The sequence below is a fragment of the Ursus americanus genome, chromosome 2 (assembly GCF_024610735.1).
Source record: "Ursus americanus isolate L20-20 chromosome 2, mUrsAme1.1.p, whole genome shotgun sequence".
Classification (NCBI taxonomy): domain Eukaryota; kingdom Metazoa; phylum Chordata; class Mammalia; order Carnivora; family Ursidae; genus Ursus; species Ursus americanus.
The window spans coordinates 83,300,734-83,327,803 of NC_142128.1; the positions used below are offsets into that span (position 1 = coordinate 83,300,734).

The 27,070-nt window shown below is 38.7% G+C and overlaps 1 protein-coding gene and 1 pseudogene across 2 annotated transcripts in view; both read left to right on the forward strand.

Moving 5' to 3' along the window:
• The first annotated feature begins 330 nt into the window (after positions 1-330).
• The window catches only part of DHX9 (DExH-box helicase 9), a 64,093-nt gene continuing 37,353 nt past the window's right edge, over positions 331-27,070 (forward strand). Inside the window, exons 1-7 of one of the 2 annotated variants that reach the window (XM_045811294.2) lie at positions 331-468; positions 3,598-3,730; positions 4,378-4,518; positions 21,850-21,964; positions 23,378-23,490; positions 24,084-24,232; positions 26,580-26,626. In XM_045811294.2, coding sequence (XP_045667250.1) covers positions 3,620-3,730; positions 4,378-4,518; positions 21,850-21,964; positions 23,378-23,490; positions 24,084-24,232; positions 26,580-26,626 — 676 coding nt within the window. In that variant the 5' untranslated portion in view covers positions 331-468; positions 3,598-3,619. Of the gene's footprint in view, positions 469-3,597; positions 3,731-4,377; positions 4,519-21,849; positions 21,965-23,377; positions 23,491-24,083; positions 24,233-25,622; positions 25,755-26,579; positions 26,627-27,070 lie in introns of those variants that run through there. The other variant, XM_045811295.2, reaches the window with a different exon arrangement.
• On the forward strand, positions 4,525-14,315 carry LOC148110672 (transcription factor BTF3 pseudogene; annotated as a pseudogene).

Below are 27,070 nucleotides of genomic sequence, written 5' to 3' on the forward strand. Positions count from 1 at the left end.
CAAGTACTGCCCTAAGCACTCTTCATAGCCCCTAAAATTTCCAGTTCTGTCTTCTACCCTTTATCTGTCATCTACCGGAGGTCCCCATGATAGAAGCTATGAAACATTTTGCTGCGTCAAAATGCTACAGGTCCCCAACTCCCAGAAACGTTCAAAAGTAGGGAGCATGGGAAGAACCCCGGCTGGGGCGCAGCAGGCCCAGTGCGGATGATCTCCCTGGCGACCGGACGCGATGCGGGGAAGAGGTAGCTGCGGCCCCGCCCCTCCCTTGGGGCGCCCTCAGCCCTAAACTCGCTTCGTGCGCATGCGTACGTGCACTGACCCCGCCCCCCTGGCGCCGCCGTCGGAGCCATTTCTCCGCCGCCTCCACGCGAGTTGCGGTGTGTTTGCCCGGTATCTCTGAGGAAGGCCGCTGCCACGGACCGTCCTGAGAGGGCTGTGTTCTCGGACACCAGGAAGCAGACGCCGGTAGGGGAGAGACGTCTCTGCCACCCGTTGGAGGCGTGGGGCCCCGCGCTCCTGCAGCCGGGCTTTGTTGCGAAGCGCGGGCGGCGGTGGCGGGTGGGGGAAGGGGCGAGACGCCCGCCGGGTTCCCGGATTGCGGGCTGCGTGCTGCTCGCCGCGCCATGCCTGCGCGCCCCGGGCCGCGGTGTAGACCCGTTTTTCCCCCAGCAATAGGCAGTCCCTATCCGAAGCAGCCAAACCCCACTTCCTCCTTCGGCCTGCGCTCGGCGGAGGCGCTGTCGCCGCTGAGTGAAAGGGGGTGACTCGCCGGGTGGTGAGCCCGCGGTGACGCCACACACGCCTAGGGCCCTTCATCCATTCATTCCGCCAACAAAGACCGGGCGCTGTCCTGCGGCCATGGTGGCGGAGCCGTAAACACGTGGGGGCACAGCCCCTCCCCCCTCCGCATGGAGGTTTCGGTGGTGGTGAGGCAACAGAAAAACGAAACGTCTGCAGGTTTCAGTAAAAAGATTGAGGAAATGAAGATTGCCAAGGGAGAATTCTAGTTTCACTGGGGTGGCAAGGGAAAGCGTTTCGGAGGAGGTAGACTTTGGAGCTGAGGTCGAGAACGCGTCAGCTCTGAAGATGCGGTGGAAAAGCAGAATTGCAGAGCTAAGGAAGGATTAGTCAGCGCTTGAGAGCAGACATTGGAAAGAAACAAAGAAGGCCATGTTCCTGGTTTTTGGGTGGCCAGAGTGGAAACCGGGATCTAGATCTGTAGATCTAGAACGTTATTGCTGTACGGCAGGTGTGCGGTAGTGGTGGCAGGGGATGAAGAGAAGCGAATGGATTGGAAACATGTTTTGGAGGCAGAATTGCGTGTAGGTCCAGGAGTCAGACTACCTGGCTTGGAATTGTGGGTCTCCCAGTTAAGAGCTCTGTCTTCTCTGGGGCAAAGTGTTCTTTGTCTCAGTTTATTCATCCCTAAAGGGGGCGAATACTAATAGTCTTATCAGTATAATTATTGTAAGGGTTAAGGAAAATAGTTCATGTAGATGATCTTATAAGGTTACTGCCTGGCGCTTCAAAAGATGGCTGTGGAGGATCTCGAGGGAGCGTATGACTCCCAAGTTGTGACAGGAGTAACTTGGTAGATGGCAGTGCCATTTCCGGAGATGGAAACAGTTGGACTGGGGGAAGAAGGAGCAGGTTTGGGGAGGAAACTTAAATTCTGTTTCTACTGAGGTGTCAGGTTAACATTTGCACATTAGTGCTGCAGTTGGATGAATTTGATTTTGGAGCTTAAAGAGAAAAGACTAAGTTTTCAATATATATTTGGGCATCATTAGCCTATAGTTGATACTGAATATAATGGAGTTAGATGAGACTGCCTAGGAAGGAAGGAATTTGATAGTATAGTCCTTCATATTTCATGGTACTCATTTACCCTGAGGTCTTGTTTTTTTAATTATTCAGGGGTTGAATTTACAGATAGACATGAGCTTTCCACAGCTTTTCAGTTAACAGGATTTGCCCAGGGTTAGACTGTGACTACAGAATAAGTTGATACTGGGGTCCAGTTTTAGGATGTTAGATTTAGGTGCTAACAAAATGCACTGAACAGAAGGTAAAGGCTTAATGCTAGTAAAAGGGTTTCTTCTCACAGCAAACTAATTTTTTTGCATATTTTTTCTGGATCTAAATTTGGTCTTAGATATCTTGCCTTTTTTTTTTTAAGATGTATTTTTTATTTTGAGAGAGAGAGAAAGAGAGAGGGCATGTTTGTGCGGTGGGGAGGAGTAGAGGGAGAGGGAAAGAGAATCTCCAGCAGACTCCCCATTGAGCATGGAGCCTAACTACAGGGCTTGATCCCACGACCCTGAGATCATGACCCCAGCCGAAATCAAGAAATCAGGCTTAACTGACTGAGCCACCCAGGCACCCTTCAGGTATCTTGCTTTTAATTTAGATTCAGATTTTAAACTCACAGGCTCTGTATCTTTTGGTATATTTATAAACTAGATTAGAGGGAGAGTGCCAACACGTATGGTATGGTGTACATCAAGAAAACTTAATATCCTCAAATTTTAATGAATTACAAGGCCTAAATGAGAGATTTGGTACTTAACAGATTAGTGTTTCTAGTCTAAATAGTGTATTTGGACTTAGTAGTGTAATATATTGCCTACAGCTTTGAGGACAGTCTGTTAGGAGACACCTCAGAATGAGAGTAAACTCTTTGAATTTCACACAAAATGATTGATGACCATTTCTTAATATAGTAGTTTGAGTTTGAATTTATGCCTCCACAGTGGGTGACTTGGAAAAGTTACTTAAACTTTCTATGCCCTTGTTTCTTCCTCTGTAGAGAGACGATAATAGTATTTACCATATAATTTTATCTCCCATTGTTTGAGGATTGAGTTAACACATAAGGTGCCTATTGTAAAAAGTAGGACGTTGCATGAAATTTTTTTTTTTTTTTAAGATTTATTCATTTGAGAGAGGGCGCACACGTGGAGGGGAGAGGCAGAGGGAAAGAGAATCTTCAAGCAGACTCTCCTCCTAGCCCAGAGGCGGAGCCTGACACTAGGCTCAGTCCCAGGACCTTGAGATCATGACCCAGCTGAAATCCAGAATCAGCCACTCAACTGGCTGAGCCATCCAGGCACGTCACATAAAGTGTTTTTAAGAAAAGGTCAGGGGTACCTGGGTGGCTGACTTGGGAAGTATCCAGCTCTTGATGTCGGCCTAGGTCATGATCTCAGGGTTGTGAGATCAAGCCCTGCATCAGGCTCCATGCTGTGTATGGAGTCTGCTTAAGATTCTTTCTCTTCCTCTCTCAAAGAAAAAAAAAAAAGGTCAAAAATCACTTGTAGTCACCCAAAGATAACCATTTTGAGGGATATTTCTTTTTTAGTCTTGATTTATGCATATATACTTTTATATAATTCAAATCGTTTTGTATCCTGCTTTTTTGTGTAACATGTCATAGGCCTTCCAATTATGTCATTAAAATTTTGTCATAAGCAATTTTAATAGCAGCATGATAGGATATCCTGTGTTTAACCTAAATTTTCAGTTAATTCCAGTTATTTGTCACTTGTAGTGTTTGCTCTTATAAATAACGCAGTTTAACTTTTGTTTTCTTAGGTCTAAAGAAGACAGTTGAATCATGGGTGATGTTAAAAATTTTCTGTATGCCTGGTGTGGCAAAAGGAAGATGACCCCATCCTATGAAATTAGAGCAGTGGGGAACAAAAACAGGCAAAAATTCATGTGTGAGGTACTAGAGAATATAGTTGCATTTATGTGATTTTTTGACACTTATTTTGCTGTTAAGAGGACAATGTTTTCTGTTTGGAAACAGTAGTGTGTTGTATGTTCTTTATTGTCGGTTGCTTGCTATTTTGTTTCATTATAAATCATTTTCAAGTGAGCATTACTTCTAAAACAATCTGATAGGTAAATTATTCTCGTTAGAACATGTATCTTCCTCAGCTTCCACAGTACCAGTAGTACAGATTAGAAAAGGTGGATCAGCTGTTTGCGAGTTTTACTAATTCCTGTATAAAGTAGAGCAATTGCTTCAAGTCAAATTGCTTAAAATAAATACAGGTGGGGAGTTTGTTCTGGGGGGGGGCTTATAAAATCAAATTTTAATGTGGAACATCCTGTTACAGAAGAAGAGACTGTCTGAGCCACATAAATTAATATTGTTTTTAGATTAGTTTATCACTGGACAACACAATTCAAGCTTTTTCATAAGTCAACTTATAAATTTTCTTAGATGTGTTATTTTCAGTATTTTTATAGAGCATATCTTCAACATTTAACTGTTATTTCTTAATGGACTATTGAGTTATGTATTTTTTAAGTCCCAGGATTACCCAGGTCAGTCTCTTCTAATACACTTTTTCTTGACTGTTCAAGGTTCGAGTGGAAGGTTATAATTACATTGGCATGGGCAATTCCACCAATAAAAAAGATGCACAGAGCAATGCTGCCAGAGATTTTGTTAACTATTTGGTTCGGATAAATGAAGTAAAGAGTGAAGAAGTCCCAGCTGTTGGGGTAAGTACTTAGGCAGGCCCAGCACTTAGCATGTATGTGGTAAGGTAATGCCAACCTGTTACATACAGAGACACAGGGTGATGATTTTCAGTGATGTTTTCAAATATATTAATGTGTTCCTTAGTGAACCTTGGAATCTTATTTTCTCAGAGCCCTGGGATGAGTTCCTGAAAATTCTGATTTTATTCTGATTATGTACGTGAATTGTGGGCTTGGGAAATTCCTTTAATCTGTGTCTCTTGTGGTTTTATATATTTCATTCATTCATAAACTAATTTTAAGAGCCTGTTGTGTTCTATGTACTTCCAAAGATAATATTTTAAAGAGTATAAAAATCAGAAATACTTTAAGACAGTGTTTACTCCCATTGACAATTCCTTATTACAGCAGAGAGAAAATTCTGTTTTATGCAATGACATATCATTCTTGTGTTTCTGATACCATGATTACTTCAATATATTGTGTAAGTATGCAACACTCTCCTTTTTAGTATTGTTTTTAAGAAATAAACTTTATCTCCATTTAATTAAAAAATGAAAAGCTGAGTTTTCACAAAGATAGAGGAATTCTTAACAATATAAAAGATTCACATTATAAATTAAGTTAATAACCAAGGTAACTTAAATGAAAGATTCAGTTTTTATAAAACCTTTAGGAATAATATCTGTATCAATTTTAACAGTTCATTTTCACTGTGTTTGTATTTTGACTTATTTATAAAGGTTGATATAAATATTTTATTTCCTTCCATTGCTTTGACCCAGAAGTCAGGAGACTTACTCTCTAGTAGTATATTGTACCACTAGGTAATTGCAATTGGTTGGCCCATCTGCAAAATAAAGGGATTGGATAAGATGATCTTGGAGATTCTTTCCGGCTATGAAAAGAATGCTGCAAATATCTTTCAAATATTTGGAACATTGGCATTTGCTCCATCTGTTATGACCTGTTCTGTATCTTTTAGCCTCTTGCTCTTAAAGTGTAGGTCTGCTGGTGACAGATTCTTCTTAATTTTCTTTTATGTGAAAATGTTTTCGTTTTGCGTTCTGTCTTGCATATTTTCACTAAATGTAGAATTCTGGTGTTCCAGTTTCCTTTTCTTTCAGCACCTCTTTTCTTCCATTGTTATCTGATGAGAAGTCAGTTATAATCAAATCATTTCCCCCTATATGTAATGTGTTATTTTCTGTGGTTGCATTTATTTTTTTCTTGGTTTCCAGCGGTTTGACTATGATGTGACTAGGTGTGGTTTTCTTTGTACTTACCCTGCTTGGAATTTGCTGAGATTCTTGAATCTGTACATTTATGTCCTTTACCAAATTTGGGGAATCTTTTGCTGTTATTTTTTCAAAAAAAATTTTTTTTTTGCCTCATTTGTTCTTTTCTCCTTTGGGGACTCATATGTTAAACTTTTGTGTATTATCCCAAAGCTCCCTGAGGCTCTTTCCTTTTTTTCTTTCTTTCTGTTCTTCACATTGGATGACTTCTACTGATTATCTTCAAGTTCACGGATTGTTCTCTGTCAACTCCCTTTTGCTGTTGTCAGTCCATCCAGTGAATTTTACTTCATATATTGTCTTTGTCTTTTCCAGAATTAACAGATTTTGTTGTTGTTGTTTTTTAAAGAGATTTTCTTTCTCTGGTGGCATTTCTTACTGTTTCATTCATTATAAGCATGTGTTCATAATACAAATGTGAATTTTCTTTATGTCATTGAGCATAGTTACAACAGCTTTAAAATTCTAGTCTACTAAATCTGACATCTGGGTCATCTCAGGTTGGGTTCTGTTGATTGTATTTTCTCACCTTTTTGTCTGTATGTCAAGTAATTTTGGATTATATCTTGGGCACTGTGATAATTATGTTGTAGAGACCCTAAATAATGTTACATTTTTTGTTGAAAGATTACTGATTTTGTTTACTGTCATGCAATTTGTTTGGTTGGACTCCTACAGCAGAAACTATTTTTTGGATAACAGCTCAAATCTCATTTCAGTTTTCTGATCCTTGCTAGGCAGCTTGGAGTTTGTCTTGTACATGTGTTGTTTGGGTGTTAGCCAGTGATTTGGGCAGAGTTTATACACAGAAACTGAGGTTCTTCCTTCTTTTCTTTCCAGGATTGCCTCCTCATTTTCTAGCAGCGTTCGTTTCCCCAAGCTCATATTCTCTGATTGTTCAGGCCCAAAAGACTGGGTTTTCTTTTGGAGTTTTAATTGTCTCACATGGTCTTCCCTTAGGCTAAAAGCTATAATAGACTGGAATTACAACCTTGGCTATTCCTTACTTTCTCATTTTGAGTCACCTCCATAATCTTCCAGCTTTTGTTCACTTTTTAGTGCTTGCATATAATTGTGGGGGACTTTGGGGTTTTTGGGGCAGGTTTTTTTGTATATTTTCCCCCCTAGATTTCATGTTATTATTTGCAGAAAGGTCAATCTAGTCTGTGCATTTGCCACTTTCCCCCTAACTTCCTCTGTTCCAGCTACACTGGCTTTCTTGCCATTTCTCAATGTGCCAACACCTTTCTACCTCAAGACTTTTGTATGTAACTATTCTTTCTGCCTTGAGTGCTCTTTCCCAGCCATCCTTGTCAAAGTTGTAAATCCATTGCTACCTTTACCCTGGTATTTCTTATCCCCTTTTATTTTTCTTAGTAGCACTTACTAACTTCTAACCCAGTGCTTCTCCGCTCAGAGGTGATTTTGTCTCAGGGATGTTTGGCAATGTGTGGAGTCATTTTTGTTACAACTGGAAGGGAGTGTCAGCAATACTAACCTATAATATATGGAGGCCAGGGATGCTACTAAACATCCTACAATGCGTAAGATAGCCTCCTACAACAAAGAATTGTTTTGCCCAAAATGTCAGTTGTACTGAGTGTGATAAAGCCTTTTCTAACCTCATTTTTCCCCAGGCTTTCATATAAGAATAAAAGTTCATAAGAGCAGGTTTTTTGTTTTTTTAAGAGTTTATTTATTAGAGAGAGAAAGAGCATGATTGAGGCAGAGAGAGAGGGAGAAGCAGACTCCCCACTGAGCAGAGAACCCAGAGCTCGCTGGGCACAATCCCAGGACTCTTGAGACCTAGACCTGAGCCGAAGGCAGACGCTTCACCAACTGAGCCACCCATGTGCCCTGGGTTTTGTTTTGAGTTCATTTGCTGTTTCCACAATGTTAGCATAGTTCTGGCCTATACAGCAGGCACTTGAAGGTGGGGTTTTTTTTGTTTGTTTGTTTGTTTTGGTTGAATGAATGAATGATGAATGGGCGAATTTGGAAAAGCATCATATAACAAACCAATCTCTACTTTAAGCTACCATCTTTATCTCATCTCCTCATCCCTGCGAGATCCTTGGTCATGTCACTTACCTCATCTAGCATTTGCCCTTTCATTCCACAAATTGCTCTTGCCAAAAGTGACCTGTTTCTGAGTGCGGAGGATACTTTAAAATGTTTTTATTGTGGAAATTTCAAATGTGTACAGAAGTAAGAATAATACTGTGAGCCCATATTTTCATAATCCAGTTGCAATACTTTACAATGTGGCCAGTCATCATTCATCTCTAGTCTTTTTCTAGTTTCTTCAGATTATTTTGAAGTATATTTTAGACATCCTGTCATTCATCTGTTACTATTTCAGTTTGTATATCTTAAAGATAATCCTTCTAAAAAACACAATAACAATTCCATTATCAAATCTAAAAAATTTTAAGAATTGTTTCTTAATGTCCTCAAATATCCAGTTAGTATTCAAATTTTCCTGTTTCACAAATCCATTTTTTACATTTTGTTTAAATCATGCTCCAAATGATGTCATATTTATATAGCAAGCGATTAATATCTCTTTTAATCACTCGATTCTCTTACCCTCTTTCTCACTTTTCTCTGCAATTTGTTGAAGAAAGCACGTCATTTATTCTTTATTTTCCCACAGTTCAGAATTTCTGGATTACATCTCTGTGGTATCATAAAACATTTCTCTGCCTCTCTGTTTCCCATAATTGGTTAGATCTAGAGACTTGATTAGATTCAGATTTGGAGGGGAGGGGCAAGAACAAGAAAATACTGTTCTATCAGGAGGAGGCATGTAATATTGTGGTATGAGCAGTGGTTTATGATCACTGTGTGGATTTATTTCATTAGTAGTTTCCTTTGGTTTTGATCTGGAATACTTCTATAACAAGAAACTTCTTTAATCAATAATTTAGTCACCCTGAGTTAGAGTTTAGACAGGGAAGGCAAAATAAATGTGTGATTATTTCACTTTATTTAGCGGTGTTCTATAAATACCTGTCCATCTGCTCTAACAAGTCATTTAAATCCAGTGTTTCCTTACTGATTTCTGTCTGGATGACTATCAATTGACGTAAGTGGGGTATTAAAGTTCCTTACTATAGTTGTAGTTGTTATCTGTTTCTCTTCTGTGTCTGTTAATATTTGTTTTTTATATATTTTGGTGCTTCTGTGTTGGGTGCCTAAATATTTACAAATGCTATATCCTTTTGTTGGATTGAGCTCTTCATCATTAGGAAATGCCCTTCTTTGTCTCTTATTACACTCTTTGTTTCAAAGTTTACTACACACACACACACACACACACACACACACAAAACAAACAAAAAACAAAGTCTGTTATCTGGTTGCTACCCCAGACGAATGGAAATGTTTATTTCCATTGCACAGAATGTCTTTTTCTGTCCCTTCACTTTCAGTCTGTGTGTACTTCCATCTAAAGTGTATCTCTTGGATCACTTCTGGTCTCCCTCTGGCTGCCATCTTGCATCCCCACGTGTGTGTACCTAATTTCAGCTGGTCCACCTGGGACCTCTTGAGTGCCAACCCTATTCCCTCATGTGGTCCCGTTTCCGTTCCAACAAGATGAAAGAAACAACCATGAACCAGGAGAAACTTTCCAAAGTGCAAGCGCACGTGTGCGTTGGTGGAAAAGGAACTGCTTACCAAGAAGGTGGTTCTTGGAATGGCTACAGCAGATGATAGAAAACTTCAGTTCTCTTTAAAGAAGTTAGGGATAAACGATACCTCTGGTATTGAAAAAGTGAATGTGTTCACAAACCAAGGGACAGTGATCCATTTTAACAACCCTAAAGTTCAGGCATCCCTGGCAGTGCGAACACTTTAATAATAACCATCACAGGTCATTCTAAGAAAAAAACAAAGCAGCTGACAGAAATGCTACCCAGTATCTTAAACCAACTTAGTGGAGACAGTTTGACTCCTTTAAGAAGGTGGACTGAAGCTCTGCCCAAACAATATATGGATGTAAAAGCACCACTTGCTATCAGAGAGGAGGAGGAGGATGAAGATCCAGATCTTACGGAGAATTTTGATGAAGCTTCTAAGAATAAAGCAAACTGAATTGAGTCAACTTCTGAAGAAGATAAAACTTGAAGAAGTTACTGGAAGATGCTATTTTATATTACGACTGCTTTTTAAAATTTTGTTCGTGGATCTGATAAAATCTAGATCTCTAATATTTTTAAGGCCAGGCGCCTAGGGCGCCACAGCTCTTTTCAGTTTTTGCTTATACACAGTTCATTCTTTGTAGCTAATTAAGCTGAAGAAGCCTGGGAGTAGTTTGAAACAAGGTTAATAAAGTTCTTTGCCTACTAAAAAATAAATTGTATCTCATAGGCAGCATATAGGCGGTTCATGTTATTTAATCCATTCAGCCACTCTGTTTTTTGATTGGAGAATTTAGTCCATTTACAGTTTAAAGTAATTATTGATTGGCGTGTGCTTATTGCCATTCTGTTCATTGTTCTCTAGTTATTTCTCTAGATTCTATTTGTTCCTTGCTATCTTTGTGGTTTGAGGATTTTCTTTAATGGTATGCTCATACTCCTTTTTCTTCTGTGTATTTCAGATTTTTGCTTTGTAATCACGATTACACTTACATATAGCAGCATATATAGATAATATTTTGAGTCAGTAACTTGAGTTCTAAAGCTAACATTTTTACTCCCCTCACCACCACGTTTTATATTTTTGATATAATATTTTACATTTTTTTATTTTGTGTATCCTTTAATTATTATAATCATAGTTATTTTTTGCTATTTTTCTTGTTTAACCTTCGTATTAGTTTTATAAGTAGTTAATCTTTTATTATATGTTAATTTTTCTAGTGAGATTCTTTCATATTTCTTGTTACCAATAAGTGCCCTTTCTTAATAGTTTAAAGAAGTCCTTTTTAAAAAACATTTTTTTAATATTTGAGAGAGTGCGTGAGCACAAGCAAGGGGAGCAGCAGAGCGATAGGAAAAAGCAGGCTACCTACTAGGCAGGGAGCCCAATGCAAAGCTCGATCCCAGGACTCTGGGATCATGACCTGAGCGAAAGGCAGACACTTACTGAGCCACCCAGGGGGCCCAGGAAGTCCTTTTAACATTTCTCATAAGGCAGGTTTAGTGGTGATGAATTATTCTAGCATTTGCTTGTCTGGGGAACTATTTCTCTCTCCTTCAGTTCTGAATGATGACTTTGCCAGGTACATAAATTCTTGCTTCAGAATTTTTTTCCCTGCACTTTGAATATATCATTCTACTCCCTTCTGGCCCACTAAGTTTCCACTGAAAAATCTGCTCATGGATGGGGGTTCCCATGTGTGTAATGAGATATTTCTCTTTTGCTGCTTTTTATTCTCTCCTTGCTTTACCTTTTGACATTTTAATTATAATGTGTCTTGGTTTAGGTTTCTTTGCATTCATCTTACTTGTAATCCTCTGGGCTTCCTGGATCTGGTTGTCTGTTTCCTTCCCCAGGTTAGGAAAGTTTTTAGCCCTTTTTTTCTTCAAATAAAATTTCTGCCCCTTCTCTCTCTCTCTTTCCTCCTTCTTGAAACCCAGTGATACGAATATTAGTCCATTGATGTTTTCATTTTTTCACCTTTTTTTCTTTTTGCTGCTCTTTTTGGGTGAGTTCTACTTCCTTGGCTTTGAGTTAACTGATCCTTTCTTCTTTTCCATCTGGTCTGCTGTTTAACGCCTCTAGTGTTACTTCTCAGTTCAGTTACTGTATTTTTCAGCTGTGTCTTCTCTAATTGGTACTTTCTCATATTTTCCATCTTTTTGTTGAAGTTCTGTGTTCATATATTCTTCTCCCCAGTTTGGTGAGCATCTTTATGACCATTAGTTTAAAGTCTTTATTAGATAAATTAGCATAGTTCCATTTCATTAAGGTTTTATCTGGTTCTTTCATTTGGAACATATTCCTGTTTCATTTTGCCTATGTTGGTTTTTTTTTTTTTTTAAAGATTTTATTTATTTATTCGACAGAGATAGAGACAGCCAGCGAGAGAGGGAACACAAGCAGGGGGAGTGGGAGAGGAAGAAGCAGGCTCATAGCGGAAGAGCCTGATGTGGGGCTCAATCCCGCAACGCCAGGATCACGCCCTGAGCCGAAGGCAGACGCTTAACTGCTGTGCCACCCAGGCGCCCCTGCCTATGTTGGTTTCTGTACAGCAGATGAAACTACTTCTCCTAAGTCTTAAAGGAGTGGCCTTATGTAGGAGGTGAGCTTTCTCATTCAGCCCTGCCCCAGCTCTTGGTTGTTTCTTAAACCTCTGTGCTTGTCCAGGCAGATCTGTTGTATTTTTAATAGCTCCTAGTAGTTGAGGCTGTGCTAAGGTCACTCAGTGTCGCAAAGGGTAGGATCTCAGCACCTAGATTCAGGCAGGCTAGAAGCCAGACCCTCAGGCAGCAGCTTTTAAAAGTATATGAATATATATGTAGTTTTGAGGTGCCAAAAGCATAAGCCCTGCTGGCCACCAGAGCCAGATAATCTAGAAGTGTTCCCTGGGCAGCAGATGCAAATATTTGGGCTCCAGATGATTGTATAATCTCCTTTTTGGAAGATAACCAATAAGCTGGAACAAACCAGAGGAGGATCACCAAGATGACATCCATGGCAAGTATTCCTTCAGAGTAGTTACATAGGTAGCGTGTGGCAAACCTGAAGCCTGCCTCTGTCTGACACTTCAGGACAAACGAAGCGACCTTCACAGAAAGACGGGGGGTGTGCCTCAGTCCACTCACTGTACAGTGCCTGGGGTTGGTAGCCTGCCAAGAACTGTTGCTCCAATTAACGCAGTCCCATGGGATGCAAGAATGTAAGCCCCTCTGGCCACCAGAGCCAGGTGATTGAGGGGCATCCCTGGATGTTAGCTGCAGAAACCAGATACATGTAAAGCTTTCCTTCAGGAGACACTGGCACTCTGGAACGCAGTAGAATGAGATAGCACCTTCCCTCAAAGGTCTCTGGAAAGGATTATAGTCAGCCCCTAGATGCCTGTTTAATTAGAAGCCTACTCCTCAGACCACAGTCACGATGATTAGCTAAAGATAGGCCTCCCTCACAGAAAGACAGCTCCTGTATCTGTTGCCTCTTCTGTGCCATGGGTGTGATAGCTGTTTATAGATGTTTAAGAGCTATCTCCAGTAAGCACGGTATAACATATACACGTCAAATCACTGTTGTACACCTGAAACTAATGTAACATCACGGGTTGACTATACTCAAAAAAAAAAAATTAATGGAAAAAGAATGCTTTCTCCATTGGTTATAGTCTTGTGGGACCCAGGAGTGTAAGCTGCACTGGCCACCTGACCCAGGCACAGTAGAGGTGTCCCCTGGCAGCAGTCATGAAATTTGGGGCCACAGAGAGGTTTTTGAGCTCCTTTCTAAAGGAGCTGATTATTACAGTCCTTTGTGACTGGGAGCACAAGCTTCCCTGGCCTCCAGAGCCAGGTGAAGAGGCATCCCCTGTGCAGCAGCCACAAAAATTTGGGCACCACACACATGTAAAGGTTCTTTTCTAGGAGATACTTGTGCTCTGAGGCATGCAAAGATAGTACCCACTGGTCTCCATTCCTCGGTAGTGTTTCAGCAGACTTCTAGATGTGTGTATTAAAGTAGATGCCTGTCCCTTGGGACAGGATTTTAATATAAGCAGTTGTCTTTTGCACTTTAAGTCTGGGCACAGTTGGCTGCTTCTGAGCTGGGCCCTGGGATGGGACTCCCAAGCACACAAGCCCTTTAAGAGGCATTTTACAGATTGCTCCCATCTTGTGGGTCTTGGAATATAAGTTCTGTCAGTTTTTAAAATTAGGTGTTTTGGAGGCTTGTTTCAAGTGTATGTCTTAAAACTTGAGGGTTGAACTCTTTGCTCATCAGGGAGGAGTTCTAGGTTAAGTTCCCACCTGGCTGTGGGTTGCCACACCTGGAATGGGGCTTATGGCAAGATTGCCCCAGCCTTTGCTACCTGTTTTGATGTGGTTTTTTTCCCATCTTTGCCTGGTGTGTAGTCATCACTCAGCTTTTAGATTACTTTTTTTAAAGGAAACTGTTCCATATGTAGCTGTAGACTCAGTGTGTCTGTGTGAGGAAGCAAGTTCATGATCTTCCTACATCACTATCTCAACCAGAACCCTTGGTAGCCTAAAAAAATGACTAATTTAAGAGATAAAAAAGTTTAACTTAATATGCATTTCTTTAGTTATTTAATAAATGGAATATTTCTTTTAGATGTTCGTTATTTCTAATTTTCTTTTCCTTTTGAGAGAATGTGTTCACATAAGTGGGGTGGGGTGAGGGGGCAGAGGGGGAGACTCTTTAAGCCCAGTGTGGAGCCTGATACAGGGCTCTATCTCACAACCCTGAGATCATGACCTGAGCTGAAATCAAGAGTTGGACGCTTAACCAACTGAGCCACCCAGGCACTCCTAATTTTCTTCATTTGAATTGTCTATTCATTTATTTATCAGCTCATGTTTTATTAATTAGACGTATTATTTATATAAGTTCTTCTAGAATTAAACATTTTTATAGTGTTTAATGCATATTGCAGAAATTTTGCAAAACATACAAATTGTAATGGCAGCATGAACTATGTTATTGCCAGTAGATTTGTTTTTGCTTCAATACTTACATGTGTATTTTAATTGATAGAATATGTATTGCATATACTATTTTGTAACCTGTTTGTTTCACTTAACGTAGTAGGTAATTTTTCAGGTCACTAGATCTTCCTTGGAGCAAAGGTTATGCATTACCTCACACTTTTAATACTCTCTTATTTCTTTTTTAATTCCAGTAGAGTTAACAACGTTTCAGGTGTAAAATATGATTCAACACTTCCATACATCGCCCAGTGGTCAAGTGTACTCCTTTACCTCATCACCTATTTCACCCGTCCCCCCACCTCCCTCTCCTCTGGTAACCATCAGTTGGTTCTCTATAGTTAAGAGTCTGTTTCTTGGGACAGCTGAGTGGCTCAGTCAGTTAAGTGTCTGTCTTCAGCTCAGGTCATGATCTCAGGGTCCTGAGATTGAGCCCCACCTCAGGCTCCCTGATCAGCAGGGCGTCTGCTTCTCCATGTCCCTCTGCCCTTCCTCACCCGCCCATTGTGCTTTCTGTCTCTCTCTGTCTCATGCTTTCTCTCTGTCTTAAATAAATCTTAAAAAAAAAAAAAAAAGTCTTTTGTTTTGTCCCTCCCCTTTTTATCCTTTGCTCCTTTGTTTTATTTCTTAAATTCCATATATAAGTGAAATCATATGGTGTTTATCTTTCTCTGACTTCTTTCACTTAGCATTATTCTCTCTAGATCCATCCACGCTGTTGCAAATGGCAAGATTTCTTTTTTTATGGCTGAATAATATTCTGGTGTGTGTGTGTGTGTGTGTATATATATATATATATATATCACATCTTTTTTATCCATTCATCTATCAGTGTGCACTAGGACTACTACCATAATTTGGTTGTTGTAAGTAATTCTGCAGTAAACGTAGAGGTGCATATATTCTTTCAAATTCTTTCATGTTCTTTGTGTAAATACCCCCTAGCGGAGTTACTGGATCATATGGTATTTGTATTTTTAAGTTTTGAGGAACCTCCATGCTAGTTTTCACAATGGATGCCCAATGTACGTTCCCACCGACAGTGCATCTCCACATCTTTGCCAACACTTGCTGTTTCTTGTGTTTTTTATTTTAGCCATTCTGATAGGTGTGAGGTGATATTGTGGTTTTGATTTGTATTTTCCTGATGGTGAGTCATGTTGAGTGCTCATCTTTTCATATGTCTGTTGGCTATCTGTATGTCTTTGAATAAATGTGTCTTCATGTCTTTTGCCCATTTTTTAAAGATTTTATTTATTTGAGAGAGAGGTCACAGAAGCCAGGGTAGGGGTGGGGACGCAGAGGGAGAGGGAGAAGCAGCCTCCCAGCTAAGCAGGGAGCCTGATGTGGTACTAGATCCCAGGACCCTGAGATCATGACCTGAGCTTAGGCAGATGCTTAACTGACTGAGCCAACCAGGTGCCCCAACTTCTGCCCATTTTTAAATTGGGGATTATTTGGGGGGTGTTGAATTATGTAGTTTTTTTTTTTTTTAAGATTTTATTTATTTATTTGACAGAGAGAGAGACAGCCAGCGAGAGAGGGGACACAGGCACGGGGAGTGGGAGAGGAAGAGGCAGGCTCCCAGTGGGGGAGCCTGATGTGGGGCTCGATCCCAGGACTCTGGGATCACGCCCTGAGCCGAAGGCAGACGCTTAAGGACTGAGCCACCTAGGCACCCCTGTGTAGGTTCTTTATATATTTTGATACTGTTTATCAGAGAAGTCTTTGCAAATATCTTCTCATTCATTAGGTTGCCTTTTAGTTTTGTTTCCTTTTCTGTGCAGAAGCTTTTTATTTTGATGTAGTCCCAATAGTTTACTTTGTTTTTATTTCTCTTGCCTCAGGAGACATATCTAGAAGAATGTTTCTCCAGCCAGTGTCAGAGACATTAGTGCTTGTGCTCTCTTTTAGGATTTTTATGGTCTCAGGCCTCACCTTTAGGTCTTTAATTCATTTTGAGTTTATTTTTGTATATGGTGTAAGAACGTGGCTCAGTTTCATTCTTTTGCATGACCAGTTTTTCCAGTACCATTTTGAAGAGACTATCTTTTTCCCATTGCATATTCTTGTCTCCTTTGTCAAAGATTAATTGACCATATAATTGTGGGTTTCTCAGTTTTGTTTTCTGTTCTGTTGATCTATGTGTCTGTTTTTGTGCCAGTACCATGCTCTTTTGATTACTGCTGCTACCTCTAGCTTTCCTTTTCTTTTTCAAAATTGCTGTGGCTATTGGGGTCTTTTGTGGTTCCATATAAATTTTAAGATTGTTCTAGTTCTGTGAAAAATGCTGATGGTATTTTGGTAGGGATTGGATTAAATCTGTAGATTGCGTTGGGTAGTGTGGACATTTTAATATTTGTTCTTCCAATCCGTGAGCATGGAGTATCCATTTCTTTGTGTCTTCAGTTTCTTTCGTCAGCATTTTATAGTTTTCAGAGTACCAGTCTTTCACTTTTTTGGTTAGGTTTATTCCAAAGTATCTTATAATTTTGGGTGTGATTGTGAGTGGGATTTCTTTCTTCATTTCTCTTGATGCTGCTTCATTATTGTACAGAAATGCAACAGATTTCTGCATATTGATTTTGTATCCTGCAATCTTTCTGAACTCATTTACCAGTTCTAGAAGTTTTTTGGTGGAATCTTTAGGGTTTTCTATCATGTCATTTGCGAAGAGTGAAAGTTTGATTTCTTTCTTACCAATCTAGATGCCTTTTTATTTCTTCTTGTCTGATTGCTATGGCTAGGTCTTCAGTACAGTGTTGAATAAAAGTGGTGAGAGTGGACATTCTTGTCCTATTCCGGACCTTAGGGGGAAAGCTCTCAGTTTTTCACCAGTGAATATGATGTTAGCTGTGGGTTTTTCATATATGGCTTTATTGTGTTGAGATATGTTCCCTCTAGACCTACTTTGTTGAGGGTTTTTATCATGAATGGATGTTTTACTTTGTCAGATGCCTTTTCTGCATCTGTTGAAATGATCATATGGTTTGTATCCTTTTCTTATTGGGGTCATGTATCATGTTGATTTGTGAATATTGAACCACACTTGCATCCCAGGAAAAATTTCACTTTATAGTCGTGAATGATTTTTTTAATATATTATTGGATTTGGTTTGCTAGTATTTTGTTGATGATTTTTGCAACTATGTTTATTAGAGGTAATTGGTCTTCAGTTTTCCCTTTTTTGTGATATATTTATCTGGTTTTGCTGTCAAGGTGATACTGGCCTGTTGAATGAATTTGGAAGTTTTCCTTCTATTTTTGGAACAGTTTGAGAAGAGTAGGTATTAACTTCTTTAAATGGTAGATTTTGCTTGTGAAGCCATGTGATCCTGGACTTTTGTTTGTTGGGATTTTTTTTTTTTTTAATTACTGATTCAGTCTCCTTGCTGGTAATCAGTCTGTTCAAATTTTCTATTTCTTCCTGCTTCAGTTTTGGTGGATTATATGTTTATAGAATTTATACCCGTTTTTTTCCAGTTTGTCTAATTTTTTGTTGGCATATACTTTTTCATAATACTCTATTACAGTTGTGTATCTGGTGTTGGTTGTTATTTATCTCCTTTAATTTGTGATTATGTTTGAGTCTGGTTTTTTTTTTTTTTATAAGTATGGCTAGAGGTATCAATTTTGTTCACCTTTTCAAAGAACAGGAATCTGATTGCATTGATCTCTTCTATTGTTTTTTTGGTTTTCTATATTAATTTCTGCTCTAATCTTATTTCTTTTCTTCTGGTTTGGGTTTTCTTTGTTGTTCTTTTTCTAGCTCCTGTAAGTGTAGGATTAGGTTGTTTATTTGAGATTTACCTTGTTTCTTGAGGTAGGCCTGTATTGCTGTAACCTTCCCTCTTAGAACCACTTTTGCTGCATCTCAAAGGTTTTGGACCATTGTGTTTTCATTTTCACTTTCTTCCATGTACTTTTTCATCTCTTTGATTTCTTGGTTGATCCATTCATTGTTTAGTAGCGTGTTAACCTCCCTGTATTTGTGGCCTTTCGAAATTTTTTCTTATGGTTAATTTCTAGTTTCATAGCATCTGGTCAGAAAATTTGCACGGTGTGACTTCTTTCTACCTTTTTGTATTTGTTGAGGCTTGTTTTGTGGCCTTACATGTGATCTATTCTGGAGAATGTTCTGTGTGCACTTGAAAAGAATGTGTATTCTGTTTTAGGTGGAATGTTCAGAATATATCTGTTAAATCTATCTGGTCCAGGGGCGCCTAGGTGGCTCAGTCATTTAAGCATCTGTCTTCCACTCAGGTCATGATCCCAGGGTTCTGACTTTGAGCCCCACATCATGGGTAGCCTGTTTCTCCTTCTCCCTCTGCCTGGCACTCGCCATAATTGTGCGCACACACACACACTCTCTCTCTGTCAAATAAATAATTAAAATCTTTAAAAAAAAAAATAACTGGTTCAGTTTGTCACTGAAAGCCGCTGTATCCTTGTTGATTTTGTATGTGGATGATCTGTCCATTGATGTAAGTTGTATGTTAAAGTCCCCTACTGTTATTGTATCACCATCAATTATTTCCTTTACGTTTATTATTAACTGCTTTAAGTATTTGGGTGCTCCCATGTTGGGTGCATAAATATTTATAATTGTTATATCTTATTGTTGGATTTTGCCCTTTATTATTATATAGTATCCTTCTTTGTCTCTTGGTAAGCCTGTTTTAAAGTCTGTTTTGTCTGACAGAAATATTGCTAGCCCAGCTTTTTTTTTTACATCTAAATATTTCTTCATCCCTTCACTTTAAGTCTGCAGGTGTCTTTCAGTCTGAAGTGAGTCTCTCATAGGCAGCATATGAGTCTTGTTTTTTAAGCCACTCTGTCACCCTCTTTTGATTGGAACATTGAGCCCAAGTAATTGTGATAGATATGTATTTATCACCATTTTTTTTTTTACTTGTTTTGTGGTTGTTTTTGTAGTATTCTCTGATTCTTCTCTTTCTTTCATGGTTTGCTGGGTTTCTTCTGTGATTGTGATATACTTGGATTGCTTTCTCTCTATTCTTTGCATATCTACTCGTTGGTTTCAGTTTGTGGCTACCATTAGGTTGTGTATAACATCTTCTGCATATAGCAGTCTATATTAAGTTGATGGTCACTTAAGTTCAAACCCATTCTTTACTCCTCTTCCCCCCAGTGTTTTATGTATATGTTGTCATACTTACTACAGCGTTTCATTTTTTGCACTTTAAATCTATCATGCGATTCTCTACTGGCTGCCAAAGTTTTGGTGAAAAATTCCCTAATAGTCTTGTGGGGTTTCCCTTGTATATAACTGTCTTGCTGCTTTAAAATATTTTTTTCTTGGGGCACCTGGGTGGCTCAGATGGTCAAGCATCTGCCTTCAGCTCAGGTCAGGATCCCAGGGTCCTGGGATGGAGCCCCGCATCAGACTCCCTGCTCAGCGAGGAGTCTGCTTCTCCCTCTCCCTCCACCCTGCACCTTCTCTCTCTCTCGCTCACTCTCTCAAATAAATAAATAAAATCTTAAAAATTAATTAGGAAAAATAATTGTTGACAAATAGCCAAGAAGAATTTTAATAAGTTAGAAGTAGTAGCTGGTCCATATATTAATAAAGAATTTTAATTATTGTAAGATTATAGTAACTATATTTACATGATACTATCTCCAAAATGAAATAGATGAAAATAATGCTGAATAGGTCTTGGACAGGAAAGGCCATTTTATGGAGGATATCACAGGCAGAAACTAGATTTGATTACAGAAACAAAAACAAAATAACTTTTTGGGTGGTAAGCATTTACAAAGTGAAAAAAGGAAAAGGACAACAAAAATTATTTGCAACTTGTATGAGAAAGAGTGAAGTGAGTAGCACTGAAATGTTAACTTCTTAGAAATTAATGAGATCAGTGAATATCCAGATAGAATAGGCAGAGAAAATTGTAAATTAAAATAATAGGTTGCTATAACAAAAAACTAAGCTAATATTGGTAAAGATGTAAAACACTTGCTGTAATTCCTAGAATTGGAGAGGATGTGAGAAAATAGATTGTCAGATATATAGTGCAGGTGCATGTATGGAAGTCCAACCTTTCAGTAATGCACTATGGTGCTTTTTAAAATGTTGATCCTGGGACACCTGGGTGGCTCACTTAATTAAGCAGCTATCTTCGGCTCAGGTCATGATCCCAGGGTCCTGGGATCGAACCCTGCATCGGGCTCCCTGTTCAGCAGGGAGCCTGCTTCTCCCTCTGCCTGCTGCTCCTGCTGCTTGTACTCTCTTCTCTCTCTTTCTGACAAATGAATAAAATCTTAAAAAAAAAAAAAAAAAGTTGATGCCTTTGACCCAGGAATTTCACTTAAGCAAATCTTACCTGAGAAGAATAAGCCAAAGTACAAAGGGTTTATGGCAGTATTGTTTTATAATTTAAGATTGGCTACAAGCTAAATGTTCATCAGCATGGTATTGCTAGTTATATCTACTACATCCATACAATGGAGTAGTCAGTCATTAAAATGAATGTAAATTATTAATCTTTAAAGAACTAGAAGATGTGGGGCACCTGGGTGGCTCAGCGTCTGCCTTCAGCTCAGGTCATGATCCCAGGGTCCTCCGATTGAGCCCTGCCTCAGGCTCCCTGCTGAGCCGGGCGTCTGCTTCTCCCTCTCTCCCTGCCCCTCCCCCCTGCTCGTGCACGCACTCGGTCTAGCGTGCTCTCTCTCAAATCTTTAAAAGAAAAAGTAGATGTACATAAGATATTTTACATCTTGGAACGTGACATTCTCTGAAAATGTCTCCTCCCCATACTCTTTGTTGTTCTCCTCACTTGTTCCTTATCTCTTTTCACTTATGAATGTGGCTTTGCCAGTTCACTTTATTTAAATAGTGATCTCCCACAGTCCCTGTTTTTCTTTTCTCCTTCATTTTTTTCTATAGTATTGTATCATACTTGACATATTATGTATTTATTCATTATTTAGCTCTGTAAGAATTAGAATATAGCTATTTGAATATAGCTCTAAGTACAGAACAGCTGTCTCTTTTTTTTTGTTCATGTTATCCTCAGTACCCAGAACAGTGTCTACTCTATAGAAGGTTCCTAACAGATACTTCTTGAATGTGGAATGTACTTATAAAGCTGCTAAGTGGAAAAAAATTAACTATATACCATAAACCGATCCCACGTTTTGTGGAAAAACTGTATTTGTTTACACAATACATATAAAATCTCCTGTGGAGAATTAACGAGTAATTTTTACTACGTTTATTCTTTTCTGCTTCAACCAAGAACATAATAGTTTTATAAACATTGAAAACAAAGATGTTAATATTGTGGAATTAGGAAGGGGTGACACATGGGCCTCCTTTAAGTATAAAAAAATTTACTAGTCCCTGTGAGGGTAAAATACTGACCCTGCCTTGACTTTTCCTCTTGCAGGTAGCACCTCCTCCACCCCCACTTACTGATATACCTGACACCGCAGCAACTACGGGTGGAGGTTTACCAACAACCATGGGAGGGCCTCTTCCTCCACATTTGGCTCTTAAGGCAGGTAAGGGACTTGAGTGTGTGTGTATGACGTGATAAGATACACATGATCCTTCTTGATCTTCTCTTTTCTCGTTTGGATAGAAAGATAACTACAGTGAATTCATAATGTTGAGACAACCCAGGCCCTTCATAAATTTACCAATACCACCCGTGATTTCTCTTACGAAGTGTGATACAGGCTAATTCCTTGCTTTCATTAGCTACTAATTTTTATTTCTTTTTTTTTTTTTTAAAGATTTTATTTATTTATTTAACAGAGATAGAGACAGCCAGCGAGAGAGGGAACACAAGCAGGGGGAGTGGGAGAGGAAGAAGCAGGCTCCCAGCAGAGGAGCCTGATGTGGGGCTCGATCCCATAACGCCGGGATCACGCCCTGAGCCGAAGGCAGACGCTTAACCGCTGTGTCACCCAGGCGCCCCACTAATTTTTATTTCTGGATAGATTTTGCACAGCCTAGAACATTTGATTGAAGGGTCTTATTTATTGCCCTTTCTTGTTTCTAACTCATTCCTACCAAATAGATTGTAGACTTATACCTTATGGATCCAAGGTGTTACTGAATTCTGTATATTATCAAAGCTTTTAGGGGCGCCTGGGTGGCTCAGTTGGTTAAGCATCTGCCTTCAGCTCTGGTCATGATCCCAGGACCCTGGGATTGAGCCCCACATCAGGCTCCTTGCTGAGCTTCTCCCTCTCCCTCTGCCCCTCCCCCTGCTTTCTCTCTCTCTGTCTTTCTGTCTCTTTGTCAAATAAATAAAATTGAGAGGGGGAAAAAAAAACTTCTATTGGTCTGCCCCAGTATAGGATAGATTAACTAGGATCTTGGTCAAGTTACTTAAGTCTTAGATCTGGTATTTATGAAATGAGAATAACAGTAATATTTCTTTCATAAGATTGTTGTGAGGAATAAATTTTTTAAAAAGCATGTCATAGACTTAGTAGAGTTAATAATCAGGCAGTATTAGGTATCTTTAGTTACTCTGCTTTCTTACCAAGATTCAGCACTTTGTTATACCTTTTCAGCTTCTCCTTATCCCCATCACTAGTGCTAACAGGTTTCTCTCAAGGTCATATTTAGCAAAAAAAAAAAAAAAAAAAAAAGAGGCAGTTTGAACAAATTTAATCAGTTACCAAGTTTAATCAACTGAAAATGTATGCTAGATTGTCAGTCACTTATGATCATTGCTAGTAGCTCTCCTCTACATACCAGCCTTGGGATTATCAATTTAGACCTATATTTCAATCATGAAACACTTTTCAAGTAAGTCATTAAGATTTGGGGCACATTTCCAAATAATTGAAACTTTGGCTTTGTAGTTACAGAATGCCAAAATCTAAAAATACTCTTTAAAATACTTAGGATCTTCCTACAGTTCAATTCCTTAAGAGAATAATAATTTTCATTTCTTATAGAAAATAATTCTGGAATTGGAGCCTCTGGCTATGGTCCTCCTGGGCCCACCTGGGATCGAGGAGCCAACTTGAAGGATTATTATTCAAGAAAGGAAGAACAAGAAGTACAAGCGGTAAGGCTATCATGTCACCCTTTGTCACATACCCAGGATTATCAGTACTTGGTTCACTGCAAGATTTAAGATATTCACAACTTAATTTGGTGATTCTTTTAAGTCATTGTTTGAGGCTGCTCGTTCACACAAGACAGCATAAACCTAAGCTACCCATTAAATCTGGTCACTAGAATTGCCTATGAAACAAAACATTATTTTTCTGGTGGTAGAATGTGTCCTCCGTTTTACAGGAAATGTAATTACCTTAGTAAACCTCATTTCGTGAGCACTCAAAAATGTCTTCTTAGAAAAGCTTATTTTTCCACCTAATAATATATTTAAAGTATTAAAGCCAACACAAGAAAATTTGTTAAGGTTTCTTAGGAAATAATTTAAATACACAGTACATTAACTAATAGCTTGTTTATACAATAGGATCAGCAGATGCAGTAAAAACTAATTCTCAATTTTGTCTAGGAATAGAAGCATTAAAAACAGTTTTTGCATATAGGATGGTACAAAGAAGATATTGTTACAAATTTCTGTACCTTAAATATGCATAACTAAACTAAAATTAATGCAGCCAAATTTAATTACCATTGATTCAACAGACTTTAGAGTCAGAAGAAGTGGATTTAAATGCTGGGCTTCATGGAAACTGGACATTAGAAAATGCTAAGGCTCGTCTGAACCAGTATTTCCAAAAGGAAAAGATCCAAGGAGAATATAAGTACACCCAAGTGGGTCCTGATCACAACAGGTTTGCTTGTTTCATTCTTTTCCTTCTATAGTAAGTTAGGGCTGTTTTGTATAGTCATTGTTCTATTTTTGTATTTGTTTTATCTGATTTAGTTTGTGGATTAGCAATGAATTGTGAAAAGAAGATACTTTGCATAAGAAAAATTATCATTGATTTGTAATTAGTAGTTTACCATGATTTTTCATTTAGGAGGAGGATTTTAGAAGTTCTGCAAAAATCTGCTGTTTGTGTTGCTAGACTTCTGAGGTTCTCATTTCTATCTGAGAGGCAAAAATCAGCCACAAGCGGTGGTTTGTCCCTCATTTAAAAAGCAGCCCGAGGTGGTGAGTTTATTCACTGTGGTATTGTTAAAGGTGTTATAAGGATTATTTCTTTAATGGGTCAGGTTAGACTGAGTTCCAGAGTCTCAGGTAGACTCCATTACATCTAGATCCAAATTTTCCTTTAGCTTTGAAAGTTGCCAGCTCTTAAGAGTCCTGTTGAGGTGTTTAAGGGCTTATTGTAAAGCTGAAGGGTAGCTTTGGTCTTTGTATGTGAGTTAAATTAGCTTATTTTTATTCTGTTAAATATATAAAACTGAACATAAAGGGAGGTTGTTGTAACAGTTGACAGTATGTTTCTCAGCCTGCTTGCTATTCTTCCTGAGAGCATTCCAGGGTGTAGTAATTATTACTCCCAGGAAGGCTCATCTGGATTAGACACTTCTGGGGGCACTGTAATTTTTATTGGAAGAGAAAGAAGGCTAGTGGAAACCTTCTGGATGATTTAATTTGCTGTCCTTTATTTATATGAAATAAATTATTCAAAATACATTAAAAGTATTTTCCTTGAAAATCAGAGTGTTCTCCCTTCGATGCATCTAGTAATCCTAAAATAATTATTACTAAAATAAAACTTTGACATTGTGGTCAAAATGATGTTTAGAGCATGGCTCCCCCTGCTTCCTGTTTGTTCAGTCCTGAATTCTTAGATACTTAATTTGACATCACATTTTTTAAAACCCTCGGAGGTTATAAAGGATCCATTTGTTGATTTTTCTTTAATATTTTGTCCTTCTGAACTGATTGAGATTATTAGTAGCACTCAGTGACTTTAAGAACAAATAAATGTGTCTGAAGGTTGTTGTTGTAAACATGTTTTGATACCAATATCTTATCATTTGTCTCCTGATAGAATTCAAGAATTCAGGATATAACAATGAGGGAGGCAGAGACAATTGGGGGAGCTAGGACAGCATCTCCTTGTATGTCCTTTATTTAAAGGCATAACAGACAGCAACACCAGAGGTCTGTGTTCATACACACATGTGCTGCTGCTTAGGCTGAACTAAGCAATCACATGGAAAACTATTGTAAACTGATTTCTGGTGTCGCTGTTCCCCCTAGGTGGAGGAGAATGAGATTGAGTGCTGACTTTAAGCCTGGCTGAGAAACATACTGGCATCGGTGTCATTAATGAAAGGGTGGATGTTGTTCCCCTGAAAGCCAGTGGCCTTTGACCCCTGAAGCCGCTGTGCCTGAAGGTCAGTTCACAAGAGGTATAGGAAGGAGTCTAACATTTATTTTTTTCTTAAGCCTTCCCTAACCTTTTATTCACAGCACAAAGTCAAGGCTAGAATGTACCTGAGCAGTGGAAGGATCAGAAAGCATATAGTTTTCAAAGGACAGTCTTTGCTTTATTGAAACCTAAATTCATCCCCTAGAATCTGCTAGTGATTTGAGCTCTAATTTCCAAAAATACTTTGTTCCCTGGTTTAAATAAGTGTGATATAAATAAGCTAAGTTTTTTGTTATCAAGGGCTGCTTCCAACTGCAGGCAGATACCAGACCCCTGCCTCAGGAGCCACAGATACATGCATAGTGTTTGTATGTTCATGTGTATGTGTGCATGCGTGCATATATTTAGCTTAGCTTAACAGATTGAAGTCATTAGTGGGTGACCCTTGCAAAGCAATCTTAAAATAATCACAACTATAATTTAAAGAATTTGGGGCCAGTGTTATTTCTTGGCCCCAGGCTAAATGGAAAATTCCTTTTCATTGAATGTGTTCTAGCTATTGAGACTGCAACCTTTGGAGTAAGTAAACACAGAATCTAAAACCTTAACATTTTCTTTTCATGAACAGTTGGCTTGTCAGCTTTGATTATAGTTGTCTTGTACCATGTTCTACATTATTTGAAGTTTACATATACTTGATTCGTTCTAGGATTGAACAGAAATAAGTGTTTACAGTGGTTTTTTGCTGTGACTTGCCTAAGCAGTTGGAAAGCCTGCCTGATTTGGGAGTCCTGGTTTTAGTAATTTCTAACAGTAAAATTCCTAACCTTGTTTGTATGTGTTGTTACAGGAGCTTTATTGCAGAAATGACCATTTATATCAAGCAGCTGGGCAGAAGTAAGTGTTACTGCTTCCCTGATACTGAGTTTTATATAGTGGAGTAATACATTAAAGTCTTCAGCCATATATATATATATATATATATAATGTTTATTAATTGAAAGAGTATTAATTGGAAGGTAGCATCCTGGGTATTTTAGAATATTAGTAATTATATAGAGGGCCCAGTTTCCCAGTTTGCAGGTAAGAAAAAAAGATCATGCTAGTATTATATTTCAAAGGGTAAGAGATGGTAGTGAGGCTACTTAGGAGTCTGCCAGTCATGAGCTTTAAAATATATATTTTTTAATCTTTCTACATAAATTTGTTCAGGTAGTTAGGTGAAATTTAGAAAGTAGAGTAGATTAGAGTAGATGACAGCATTTGAAGCCCCAACGTGGATGTGTAGCATTTAAGAGTCATAACATCAAGAAGAGGTGAAAAAGTTATCCTGAGGAAACA